The 11,648-nt window shown below is 39.1% G+C and overlaps 1 protein-coding gene and 1 long non-coding RNA gene across 4 annotated transcripts in view; one reads left to right on the forward strand and one right to left on the reverse strand.

The window, feature by feature from the left end:
* LOC107221772 (Y+L amino acid transporter 2) overlaps nucleotides 1-11,648 on the forward strand; it is a 39,104-nt gene that overhangs the window by 21,665 nt on the left and 5,791 nt on the right. For all 3 annotated transcript variants that reach the window (XM_015660896.2, XM_015660895.2, XM_046745523.1), the window contains exons 5-8: nucleotides 4,986-5,124; nucleotides 10,672-10,795; nucleotides 10,963-11,163; nucleotides 11,244-11,318. In XM_015660896.2, the coding sequence (XP_015516382.1) occupies nucleotides 4,986-5,124; nucleotides 10,672-10,795; nucleotides 10,963-11,163; nucleotides 11,244-11,318 (539 nt within the window). The remainder of the gene's footprint in view (nucleotides 1-4,985; nucleotides 5,125-10,671; nucleotides 10,796-10,962; nucleotides 11,164-11,243; nucleotides 11,319-11,648) is intronic.
* On the reverse strand, nucleotides 9,471-11,595 carry LOC124295462. Its single transcript, XR_006905398.1, has 4 exons — nucleotides 11,421-11,595; nucleotides 10,924-11,314; nucleotides 10,650-10,843; nucleotides 9,471-9,976 (listed from the first exon to the last, which is right to left on the reverse strand). It is a non-coding gene; the product is annotated as an uncharacterized LOC124295462 (long non-coding RNA).

Here is an 11,648-nt window from a genome sequence, read left to right on the forward strand (position 1 = left end):
TTCTGAATCTCGATTTCGAAAATTTATTTGTCAAAAAAAATATTTCTGCAGAAACGAGTCTGTAGAAAATATTCTGTAGAACATTTGATTTGTAGAACAGATTTCTGTAGAACCGAACGGCAATGTTATCATTAGAAGCATCTCCTGAGTTTGTAGGGATAGTTTAAACTTGCAATAAAAACTAGACCCTCAAAATAGGTACTATATTCTTGACCCGAGGTCAGCTGGAAGTCAATTAATCATAACCGGTCAATTGACTCTGCTTGTGTTATTCTTTCGGCTGATTAAGGAGGACTTTACTTCCGCAGTTCGTTAGCTCGCTTTTAATTTTACGGATTAGTCACTTTGTACCATTTTTCCGCCATCGAATGACTTTGAATCTAACGTGAAGCTATGCAATTTGAATCGTACTAGTCCGATCAAAATAGGTCCGAATTGAGAATATTCGGGATATGGCTTCAGTTTTGTGTAAATGAGTTGATCGTCGCGTAGAGGTGAAAATTCTACATCGAATTTTGTCTTCTTTTGTCGGAAACGGAGTCGAATTAATAAATTGGGAAAAAATGAATTATTTCATCGTAATTTCCAAGATTCTGTCATTAAGTAGAATTTCTATGTTCTTAATTCGTTAATCGGACTCAGTTTCCGACATGAGGACACAATTCGGTGTAGAATTTTCCTCCCTGCACGATGTTCAAGTTATTTTTCATCTATCGATGACAGTTTTTGGGGAAAACCCTCCCCCACCCCAAGAAGCGTCAAATTTTGCTGGTTTCTCGAAACGCCGTTTATTCGGCTCAAAAATGATTTTAGATATCAGTTCCTGAGGGACGAAAATCTCTGTACACAAAAACGCAGCCATATCCCGAATAATTTTTAATTCATACCTATTTTTACTGCACTAATACCTTGATTATTCAATAATATCTCAAGTAATTTTAGAACATTTTGTAAAGCGATTGATGGATCACGATGCATGAAAATTGCAAAAATTATAATTACATTTCGATGTAAGCTGCTGCGTTTTGGAGGCAAGAAAAAAAAAATCATCGGTGACTGTTTTTATTGATCGAGAGCAACTTTTTTTTTTTGTTTTTATTTCTTTACACGCGACTTAGCAGCGTGTGAAGGATATCCCGGATAAACGATGCAATGCGCGTAGCGTAGACCGGAACAGAATGAATAGTTCAGGATTAGCCGACACAGACTGCGACACAATTACTCAGCCGTTTGAACTCTCAATGAGATGAAACCGGTCTGAGAATAGCCGTTAAGGATATAGCTGTTGAAAAGCGTGCAGATAAAATACGGGGGAAAAAAACAAAGCGAATAAAAGTTTTAAAAAAATTGTGAGAGTTATCCTTAAACACGAGAGAAATATAAGGTATCCTTGTTCCAGCTGTTTATTTTTATCAAAGAAAAAGGAAGCTTGAACAGAATAAATCAACGCATGTATCAAATAGATTGATAAATAAGAAAATCGAAAACGTTACTCGATACAGGAACGAAAATTTTTTTACCGTCAATTCTTTCTTATGCCTGAGTGTGTGATCCGTTGAGGAGTCTTTTTATTAAGACAATTGGAAATTCATTAAAAAGATTCGATTTTAATTATGTTGAATAAATTTGGGTTTTACTTGAAATCCCCGCCTAAGTCATTATATTAATTGTTAAAAAAAAATTTCTGCTTAAATGAAACTAAGATTCCACGTTAATAATGATAGCTTGGATCCAAAACTATCAGCGGTCTTGAAACTCACGTAAATATAAAATGAAAATTTTTTTGATATTGTCTCTGAAGCATATCCTTCGAACAGAATCGTCCTGAACATCCAATAAGGAGTTATTTGATTACGATTACCTCTTGACGCGAGTCGTTGTTCGGACTTATTGGCGAATCATATTGGCAGCCCCTTTTTGCTAACACGTCGAAATCCATGTTGAGTTTTTTATTACTCAACTGCAGCAACACGCAAACCCAACCTTTGCGAATCGACGGTTCATTTTTGCTGAGTTCATCGTTCATTTTGAAAATCATAGCCGCTCCATTGTCGGTGTTCGTTTTGTCTGTACTCGACATCAAACAAAGAGCGACTGATCACACGGTTCGAAAATTCAACGTGGGCTGAATTGCAGTGCCTGTAAAAGGTTTAAAAAAATAAAAAAAATAAAAAAACGCCCAAACATCGATCGTCTGATAAATTTGTAATTATTTCTTTTCCAAGACTTCTATAGCTGCAATGTTTTTTTTTTTTTTTTTTCTACTTATTACTTTACATGTGGCCGGCTTGCGTCAGGCAATCAGAATCGCCTTTGACCACGGATTAGGTAAAAAAAAAAATTCCGTTACGTCGCTGCAATTTCTCGGACGTCTGTATTAGGGCTGTGCGATTTTTTTTTTTTCGATCAATCGTTTTTCAGATTAATGATTAATCGGCGATTTTTGTTGGTTGTTTTTTCAACAAATCGGTGGTTTCAATTAATCGTTTTTTCTGTTAATCGATCGATCCCAGTTGCGTCGTAAGAATTGTACAAGTCGGTAAATATGTGAATCAAAGCCATAATCTGAAAAACGATTAATCGACTAATTAAAAAACGATCAATCGACCAAAGGAAAAAAACGATTAATCAAAGCGGCCCATCGATCGATTAATGCGCACAACACTAGTTTGTATAATAGCTGAAAAATCTTTTTATCATTCGTCACATTGTTCTTAAAATGAGAGAAATATTTAGTTCCGGTTATCGCTCAGTCCTCGACTATTTTCATTTTTTACCACAATCGAAAAACATACTTCTAGGTACAAAATGAAAATTAGTTTTCTACCTGTTAACGGAAACTCCAGTATCCGTTGCTATTCTTTCTCATTACGATCGCTGTTGCTAGATTTTCTTGCAACTGTCGCAAAAATTTAACGCTCCTGCAAGAATAAATTGACGTTAAAGCCTTGTTTAACTAAAAAAGTAGAGTAAACCTCGGAAACTGATTCTGCGTTGCAATAACCAAAAAATGATCGACGTTAGCGCAAAATGTTTACGCGTACCTCGTTTTTCGTAATTCCAACAATATTCAAACAGTTTTTTTTTAACGATACCCGCTTCACTCAATTTTTCCAATCACTGTAACAAATGAAATTTTTCTCAGCGTAGCCATTTCTTCTCCCGTTTCCCCCTGTAATACTTAAATCCAATTAGCGATAGTGTGTCAAAGGACCTCCTACGCTCATAAGCAGAACTATTAGTGCCGGTAGGACAGACGAGGGCAGGCAGACGAGACCTCTTCTTTAGTCAGCGCCTCTTGCCGGACGAACCAATTTGCCCAATCAGAAAGGTGGTTAAATATGTATATATACTTATAATACGCGCTGCTCGCGAATGAAAAGAATCGTGAAATTGGCCCAATCAGTAACGTACGTAAATGGATCCGTAATGGCAAAGCTCCTCGTCTCCGTCGTCTTAGACAGACTGATGTAACAACTCGGATCTCGGATCGATCTTAATCGCCGAGTTGATATCCATCATCAAAAATAATAGAAACACGACTCGATTGAATCGGCAAAAATGAATCTATTGATCGATTGTTTCGTACTTTTTTGAGACGGTGCACATAAAACCAAAATTTCGTAAATCTCAGTACGTAGTATTAATAGCTTAGTAAAAATATTCATTTATCTATCACTTGTTGTATGAAACAGGTAATTAGGAAGGTAAGATAATGGTAATAAGTGATACTTTAATCACACAAATTGACATTGTATCGCATCGTTCATGGGAGTGATAAACAAAAACCGATTGTGAGGAAAAATAATCGAGTTTGAAGTATAATCGATTCGATCGAAAATTGTGATTATTTTTAATGTTACCAACTCAATTTATTATTCGGTACCGGATTCATGGATCATTAACTGACTTTCCGAAAACCGTAGAAGCCTATCGTTTACTAAGTATTGTCGGTAAACTTTCGGCAACAAACGGAATTCGACAAATGTTTATCATAAATTCATATGGAATTTTTTAAAACAGTATCAAGTTCTTGTCAAGCACGAGCTGTTGCTCTGCCGTGTCGTTACAATAATCAAAAAGTGATTAATGATATAAACGACTTTAAGATATTCCCGGATAGTTATGAAATGTATGTATCGTTATAAAAATACTTGACGTAATTTTTATTATTATTACTTCTTCAACGATCAATATTTTGACTCTATTGCTTGAAAGTTCAGAGTTGAAATATCATACGAATTACGTTACCGAAAATTACTAAAGATAAAGAAGGCAATTGTAGAAATTTGGTGTTCAATTAATTCGATCAATTATGAAATAATCTTTTGCTTTTACCATTTTTACTGTTTCTGTACATGACATACTAAAATTAGTATTTAAAACGTTACGATCTTCTACCGATTCGGTTAAGTTTCCCCGCTAAATTTACATCGGTATTTGATATTCATGGCAATGATAAAAATGAACAAGATACATCGTAAAGATAAAATTAATGATTATAACGAATAATCTGATGAGAGGTTAATAAAATATCGAATAAAATTTACCGATATTTAGAATTGATCGACGCGATTTATGTTGAATATTCAAATCTGAACAAATCCGAAGGCCGAAGAGCGTCGTGTATACAAGAATAAAAAGAAACAAAAAAAAAAAAAACCGCAACAAAAAAAGAAAGAAAAAACAACTTTTAGGCACCGACGTCGAGTTACGTCATGACGCGACTGAATGATTATAAAACTATTACCGAACACATCAGCTAAAGACCAATCAACGATAACGAAAACATGATAATACGTTATCTATTTGTATATTGAAATAGGCGTGAAGTGTGATCGAAATAGATTATTGCTCAAGCTGACACTTCTTATCGAAACGTTTATTTATGATCGTCCTCTGCATGATGAAACATTGTAAAAAAGCTGCGCTAAATAACAACGACAACAACAACAATAATAATAATAATAATGTTCATTTTACAGGAAAAACGGAGTACTTCACTTTCGAGGATACGAAGATGGAAGTTACATCGATAGCTCAGAGCTTCTACCAGGGACTCTTCGCTTACAACGGATGGAACTACCTCAATTTCATCATCGAAGAGCTCAAGGATCCGGTGAAGTGAGCACAACCTGATTTTGGAATTTAAACGCTTTTTAAAAGAGGATTGAGTGTCTGTGCAGTATGTGTATGAATATACCATATGTCAGAATGAGAATAGTTGAGTAATGCGTGGGTTTTGCGTATGCATGTATTATAGACTTGCATAGGGGGAATTCCATGCGAAACCGACCAATGTCTGAAAAGTTCGGAGAAAATTTCATACAAAATCAGATACGGCCGGGGGTCGGACGTTGGTCAAGTTCGCATGAAATCTCAAGAAGGTATAAGCGAAAATTTGGTAACTCGAGGTATTAGGATACCTGGGCTACGCAAGAAGTTTGCCCCCCTCCTCATTTCGCGCCGCCCTTTGCTAGGGCGATTTCAAGATCAAGGGCGTCATTTTTTTTTTTTTTTCAAAAAACACGAACACCCGTTATGTTGTTATAAGGTTATTAGATAGAAATTGCGACAGCATGTGACAAGATATGGTAGAATTAAGAAACGAGACGCACTGTAACTTGTTAAAAATTGTCAACAAATGGATGGAAAGTGAAGAATGGTTTTGATTGTAGCGAACAATAAAAGTATAATTCATTGTATGAACTTGACTTTGAGATTAGAAAACAGTAAGGCCTGTACGTTTTGTAGTTTTGCATATTTAGCTGCATTCTGAGTGACGAGTTGTCTGAATTCATCATCCTGTTCATCGGATGATGTACGTCTTCTGATGTACCATTGTATGTTCTGATACTTGTGAAATTTCGTCAATATTCTGGAAAAATCTACCGCAAATAGCGGATCAGAATATTGACGTAAAAGACACGAGAATGAGCATAAGTAATTTGTTCGTATATTCTTTATATAGTCTCAGTTGCTATTGGTCTTATTTGTACTGTTTACAAAAGAAAAATAAAATATTTTCTGCATATCTGTGTTGCTTTGGGTTCGATTAGTCCTGAAGAATCATACAATTGTTTTTTAGAAGTAACATTTTTCGTATAAAAAAAAAGTAAGGGTAACCCCTTTGGATTTTTGGGGAAATAAGCGAAGTTGATGAGATTGATTTGTTCATGCACTACATCGACGTTTCGTTGCCAGCGAAATCGACTGCGTGCAATCCAAATAAGCTACGAGCAACGGATCCAGAGCTACAGCTGAAATCGAAAACTTTCCTTCGGAATTTCTCTCCTGTTGGCGCTACGCTCTTTTTAATGCCCTTCCTAAGTTTAAGCAGAAGTTTCAGCCAAAAAACTCATGGATTTTTTCATGATTTTTGTGCCGTTGCTCCTACGCTGTATTTGCTGCCTTTTCTGCATTCAGGAGGTCACGTTGTATGGAAAGAGTCAGGCTAGTGAGACCCGAAGGCGAGAATTGTCTGCTCAGAAAGTGAGGTTTACCTCTTCGAATTCAATCCGTCGTTGTTTTTGATCGAGCTTCTACGCTGAGACGTATTCCTTATACGAGGTGTCGTTTCAAACTGATATTTCTCCGATTCACTTGAGCCTGAAAACGAGTACCATACAATAAAGGAATCACATGCCCTTTCAATCATGCACGCATGCCTTCAGTCACACAGCGTCGACATCACATGCAGTCAATCAATCAATCAATGTGTTCCCTGTTTTTAGAAGAGCTCCTCGGTTCTCCTGTGCTCCTGATACCAGGAGTCATTTTCGCTGAAATTCCTCCGATTCGCTTAGTTCTAAGAGAAATTGGCGGGAAAATTAGCGATCACATGTCCTCTTAATCAAGCAGGCATGCCTTCAGTCACACAGCGACGACATCACATGCAGTCAATCAATCAATCAACGTGTCCCTGTTTTTAGAAGAGCTCCTCGGTTCTCCTGTGCTCCTGATACCAGGAGTCATTTTTGCTGAGATTCCGCCGATTTGCTTAGTTCTATTTGAAAATGGCGGGAAAATTAGCGACCACATGCCCTCTCAATCAAGCAGGCATGCCTTCAGTCACACAGCGTCGACATCACATGCAGTCAATTAATGTGTCCCTGTTTTGGAAGAGCTCTTCAGTTTTTCTGCGCTCCTGATACCAGGAGTCGTTTTCGCTGAAATTTCTCCGATTCGCTTAGGTCTAACAGAAAATGGCGGGAAAATGAGCGATCACATGCCCTCTCAATCAAGCAGGCATGCCTTCAGTTACACAGCGTCGACATCACATGCAGTCAATCAATGTGTCCCTGTGTTTAGAAGAGCTCCTCGGTTTTTCTGCGCTCCTGATACTCGGAGCATGCATGCCTTCAATCATACAGCGTCGACATCACATGCAGTCAATCAATCAATCAATGTGTCCATGTTTTTAGAAGAGCTCCTCGGTACTCCTGTGCTCCTGATACCAGGAGTCATTTTCGCTGAAATTTCTCCGATTCGCTTAGGTCTAACAGAAAATGGCGGGAAAATGAGCGATGACATGCCCTCTCAATCAAGCAGGCATGCCTTCAGTTACACAGCGTCGACATCACATGCAGTCAATCAATGTGTCCCTGTGTTTAGAAGAGCTCCTCGGTTTTTCTGCGCTCCTGATACTCGGAGCATGCATGCCTTCAATCATACAGCGTCGACATCACATGCAGTCAATCAATCAATCAATGTGTCCCTGTTTTGGAAGAGCTCTTCAGTTTTTCTGCGCTCCTGATACCAGGAGTCGTTTTCGCTGAAATTTCTCCGATTCGCTTAGGTCTAAGAGAAAATGGCAGGAAAATTAGCGATCACATGCCCTCTCAATCAAGCAGGCATGCTTTCAATCACATAGCGTCGACATTACATGCAGTCAACCAATCAATCAATGTGTCCATGTTTTTAGAAGAGCTCCTCGGTACTCCTGTGCTCCTGATACCAGGAGTCATTTTCGCTGAAATTTCTCCGATTCGCTTAGGTCTAACAGAAAATGGCGGGAAAATGAGCGATCACATGCCCTCTCAATCAAGCAGGCATGCCTTCAGTTACACAGCGTCGACATCACATGCAGTCAATCAATGTGTCCCTGTGTTTAGAAGAGCTCCTCGGTTTTTCTGCGCTCCTGATACTCGGAGCATGCATGCCTTCAATCATACAGCGTCGACATCACATGCAGTCAATCAATCAATCAATGTGTCCATGTTTTTAGAAGAGCTCCTCGGTACTCCTGTGCTCCTGATACCAGGAGTCATTTTCGCTGAAATTTCTCCGATTCGCTTAGGTCTAACAGAAAATGGCGGGAAAATGAGCGATCACATGCCCTCTCAATCAAGCAGGCATGCCTTCAGTCACACAGCGTCAACATCACATGCAGTCAATCGATGTGTCTCTGTTTTGGAAGAGCTCCTCGCCTCAGATGTTCCCCTGATACCAAGAGTAATTTTCGCTGCAATTTCTCCGATTTACTTAGTCTTAGTGGAAGCGCCTAATTATAGGCCACCAAATTCACATTTACACGACACGGCCATCAGTCGTAAGGCGCTCCTTCGATCAAGCTCCTCGCCTTAGATGTTCTCCTGATACCAGGAGTAATTTTTCGCTGCAATTTCTCCGATTTGCCCAGCCAAGTGGGAGCGCCTAATCATAGGCAACCAAACTCACATGTACGCGACACGGCCATCAGTCGTAAGGCGCTCCTTCGATCAAGCTCCTCGCCTTAGATGTTCTCCTGATACCAGGAGTAATTTTTCGCTGCAATTTCTCCGATTTGCCCAGCCAAGTGGGAGCGCCTAATCATAGGCAACCAAACTCACATGTACGCGACACGGCCATCAGTCGTAAGGCGCTCCTTCGATCAAGCTCCTCGCCTTAGATGTTCTCCTGATACCAGGAGTAATTTTTCGCTGCAATTTCTCCGATTTGCCCAGCCAAGCGGGAGCGCCTAATCATAGGCAACCAAACTCACATGTACGCGACACGGCCATCAGTCGTAAGGCGCTCCTTCGATCAAGCTCCTCGCCTCAGATGTTCTCCTAATACCAGGAGTAATTTTACGCTGCAATTTCTCCGATTTGCTTAGTCTAACCAGAAGCGCCTAATTATAGGCAACCAAACTTATACATACGTGACACAGGCTTTCAGGCATAAGGCGTACCTTCGATAGAGCTCCTCGGCTCAGATGTTCTCCTGATACCAGGAGTAATTTTTCGCTACAATTTCTCCGATTTGGTCAGTCTCGGTGGAATCGCCTAATCATAGGTAACCAAACTTTTACGTATGTGACACGGGCTTTCAGGCATAAGGCGTACCTTTGATTGAGCTCCTCGTCTCAGATGTTCTCCTGATACCAGGAGTAATTTTTCGCTGAAATTTCTCCGATCCGCTTAGTTCCAAGATAAAGTGGCACAAAAGCTAGCGATAGATGAATGAATAGACATTTATATTCACTGATGCTTTTATTTATTGTTACAATCACTATCGAGATAAACATACAGTTTTTCTATGTTGTGCAGACAAATGGACAATTAAAATATTGCAAAAAATTTTCGCATTACTGTAATCGCATTCTAGATCGAACTTCAGTGTTGTGTTAAATGTGTAAAATAAAATCTACCAATAAATTCACTTGCTCGGCTTAATATACTGTCTTACGTATAGAAGCTCGCAATCATCATTATAGTAATTATCGAAACACATTTAAAATTGTTTTTATTGTTCTTGCGCCTGATCAGCGTGGCAGATTCAGCTTCGTGCTGACCATCAGAAATACGGCTTTCACCCAAAAATGTCAATCCTCACCGCGAACGAACTTCTCCAGTAAATCTTATTCTCTGCAAGCCTTGGTTGTCAAACGCTTGTCACGCTACCATGAGTAATGCCGTATCTGATGTGACAGAGTTCCGGAAACCCCTGGAATGCTTCCCGATGACTTGAGCCAAGCGGACAGCCTTGATCAGTGCTGTAACACAAAATTAAATTTATTCAGTTTCATTACCATATAAGTGAAACCTGTTGTATCATTTTGTCCATCATATTCACAGATTGAATGTATCCTCAATTTCCGTGCTCACTTGCTAATTATACCCCTAGTGCCACATATACTCTATTTGAATTAAAACTAGCCAGTAGTTACTATTAGAGTAACTATCGATGTCAAGTTAATAAAGGTGAAACTGTGAGAATATTTCAGAGTTGGATAAGTTTGTTTGTGATTGATAACAATTATCCACAGGCAATGCTGAAAATCAGACTGTTTATTGCGTGCCTTGACACTGCACGCGTCTAATGGTAGATACAAGTTCACTACTAAACTAAGCCAAGGTCACAAACAATATGTTTGTCAAATACACACAACGTCGAACAACCATACGGCCAATGTGGAATATTATACGTCCATAATAATTCTCTAAATTCACGCTGCCATCCAGTTAGAGAGAATAAATTCACGAACGAAGCATACATGGTTTTGTGACCATGTCATCGCTGACGAAAGCCTCGAGTTCGAAAATGTGGTTAGCAAAATTCCCCCTAATGTAATGTGTGTACAAGTGTGTTTGTATCAAAAATTAAACCGTCCTCCGGTTATCTTGTAAGGTATTCGAGTATTATTTATAACTGAGAAAAAACCTCACCACTAATTTTCTTTTCCTCCAGGAATCTACCCAGAGCCATTGGAATTTCCTGTACTCTAGTCACAATCGTCTACGTTTTCGCCAATGTTGCTTTCTACACTACTCTTAGTCCCGACGAAGTTCTTGGCAGCGGAGCTGTAGCAGTTGTAAGTAAAAACCAACGTCACCTCCATCTTTCATTTACAAACGGATGCCTGTAATATGGAAAATTGGTCAGTATAACGATCTTTGGAAAGGGAATGGAACAATGCACCTGCCATTGATGTAAACTCACAATTCTGTATATCATCTAAACCATTCACGCTCTGTACAGACATTTGCCAATCGGCTCTTTGGCGTGATGGCATGGACCATACCAGTCTTCGTTGCTTTATCCACCTTCGGAGCTGTCAATGGTATTCTGCTAACATCGTCGAGGTTGTTCTACGCCGGTGCCTGCGAAGGACAGATGCCAGAAGTTCTGACAATGATACAAATATCCAGGTTGACTCCTACCCCAGCTGTTTTGTGCATGGTGAGATACACAACTCGCGGTTAATAATACCAACTCCGCATTGGACAGGCTGAATAGTTGAAAAATTTTACTCATTTCAGGCTCTATTGTCGATGGTCTATCTCTCCTCGTCCAATATCTTCAAACTTATAAGTTACGTGGGATTCGCCACCTGGGTAAGCAACGTGATAACGATTAGTTAGAACTGTTTTTCATTGTCTCGATGTATTTTGACAAGCAGTTCTGACCGAAATACTTCAATGCCTTTATAAACTAACCTTACTATAATAGCTTAGAATGTCATTGGGATCACTTGCACATATCCATAACTTTCAATCTTAAATTCATTATTCTTCGACTCTTTAGAAAAAAGGATTTAGAAATCCTGAATCACTCCAAAAGTGATCAAACAATTGTGACACCTCAGTCAAGTGCTTGTGCATGGTGTCCAGTGGTCCTGGAAATATTATATTTTTAAATGTACTTGAATTTGATACGGATTTTTA

The sequence above is a fragment of the Neodiprion lecontei genome, chromosome 7 (genome assembly GCF_021901455.1).
Source record: "Neodiprion lecontei isolate iyNeoLeco1 chromosome 7, iyNeoLeco1.1, whole genome shotgun sequence".
NCBI lineage: Eukaryota > Metazoa > Arthropoda > Insecta > Hymenoptera > Diprionidae > Neodiprion > Neodiprion lecontei.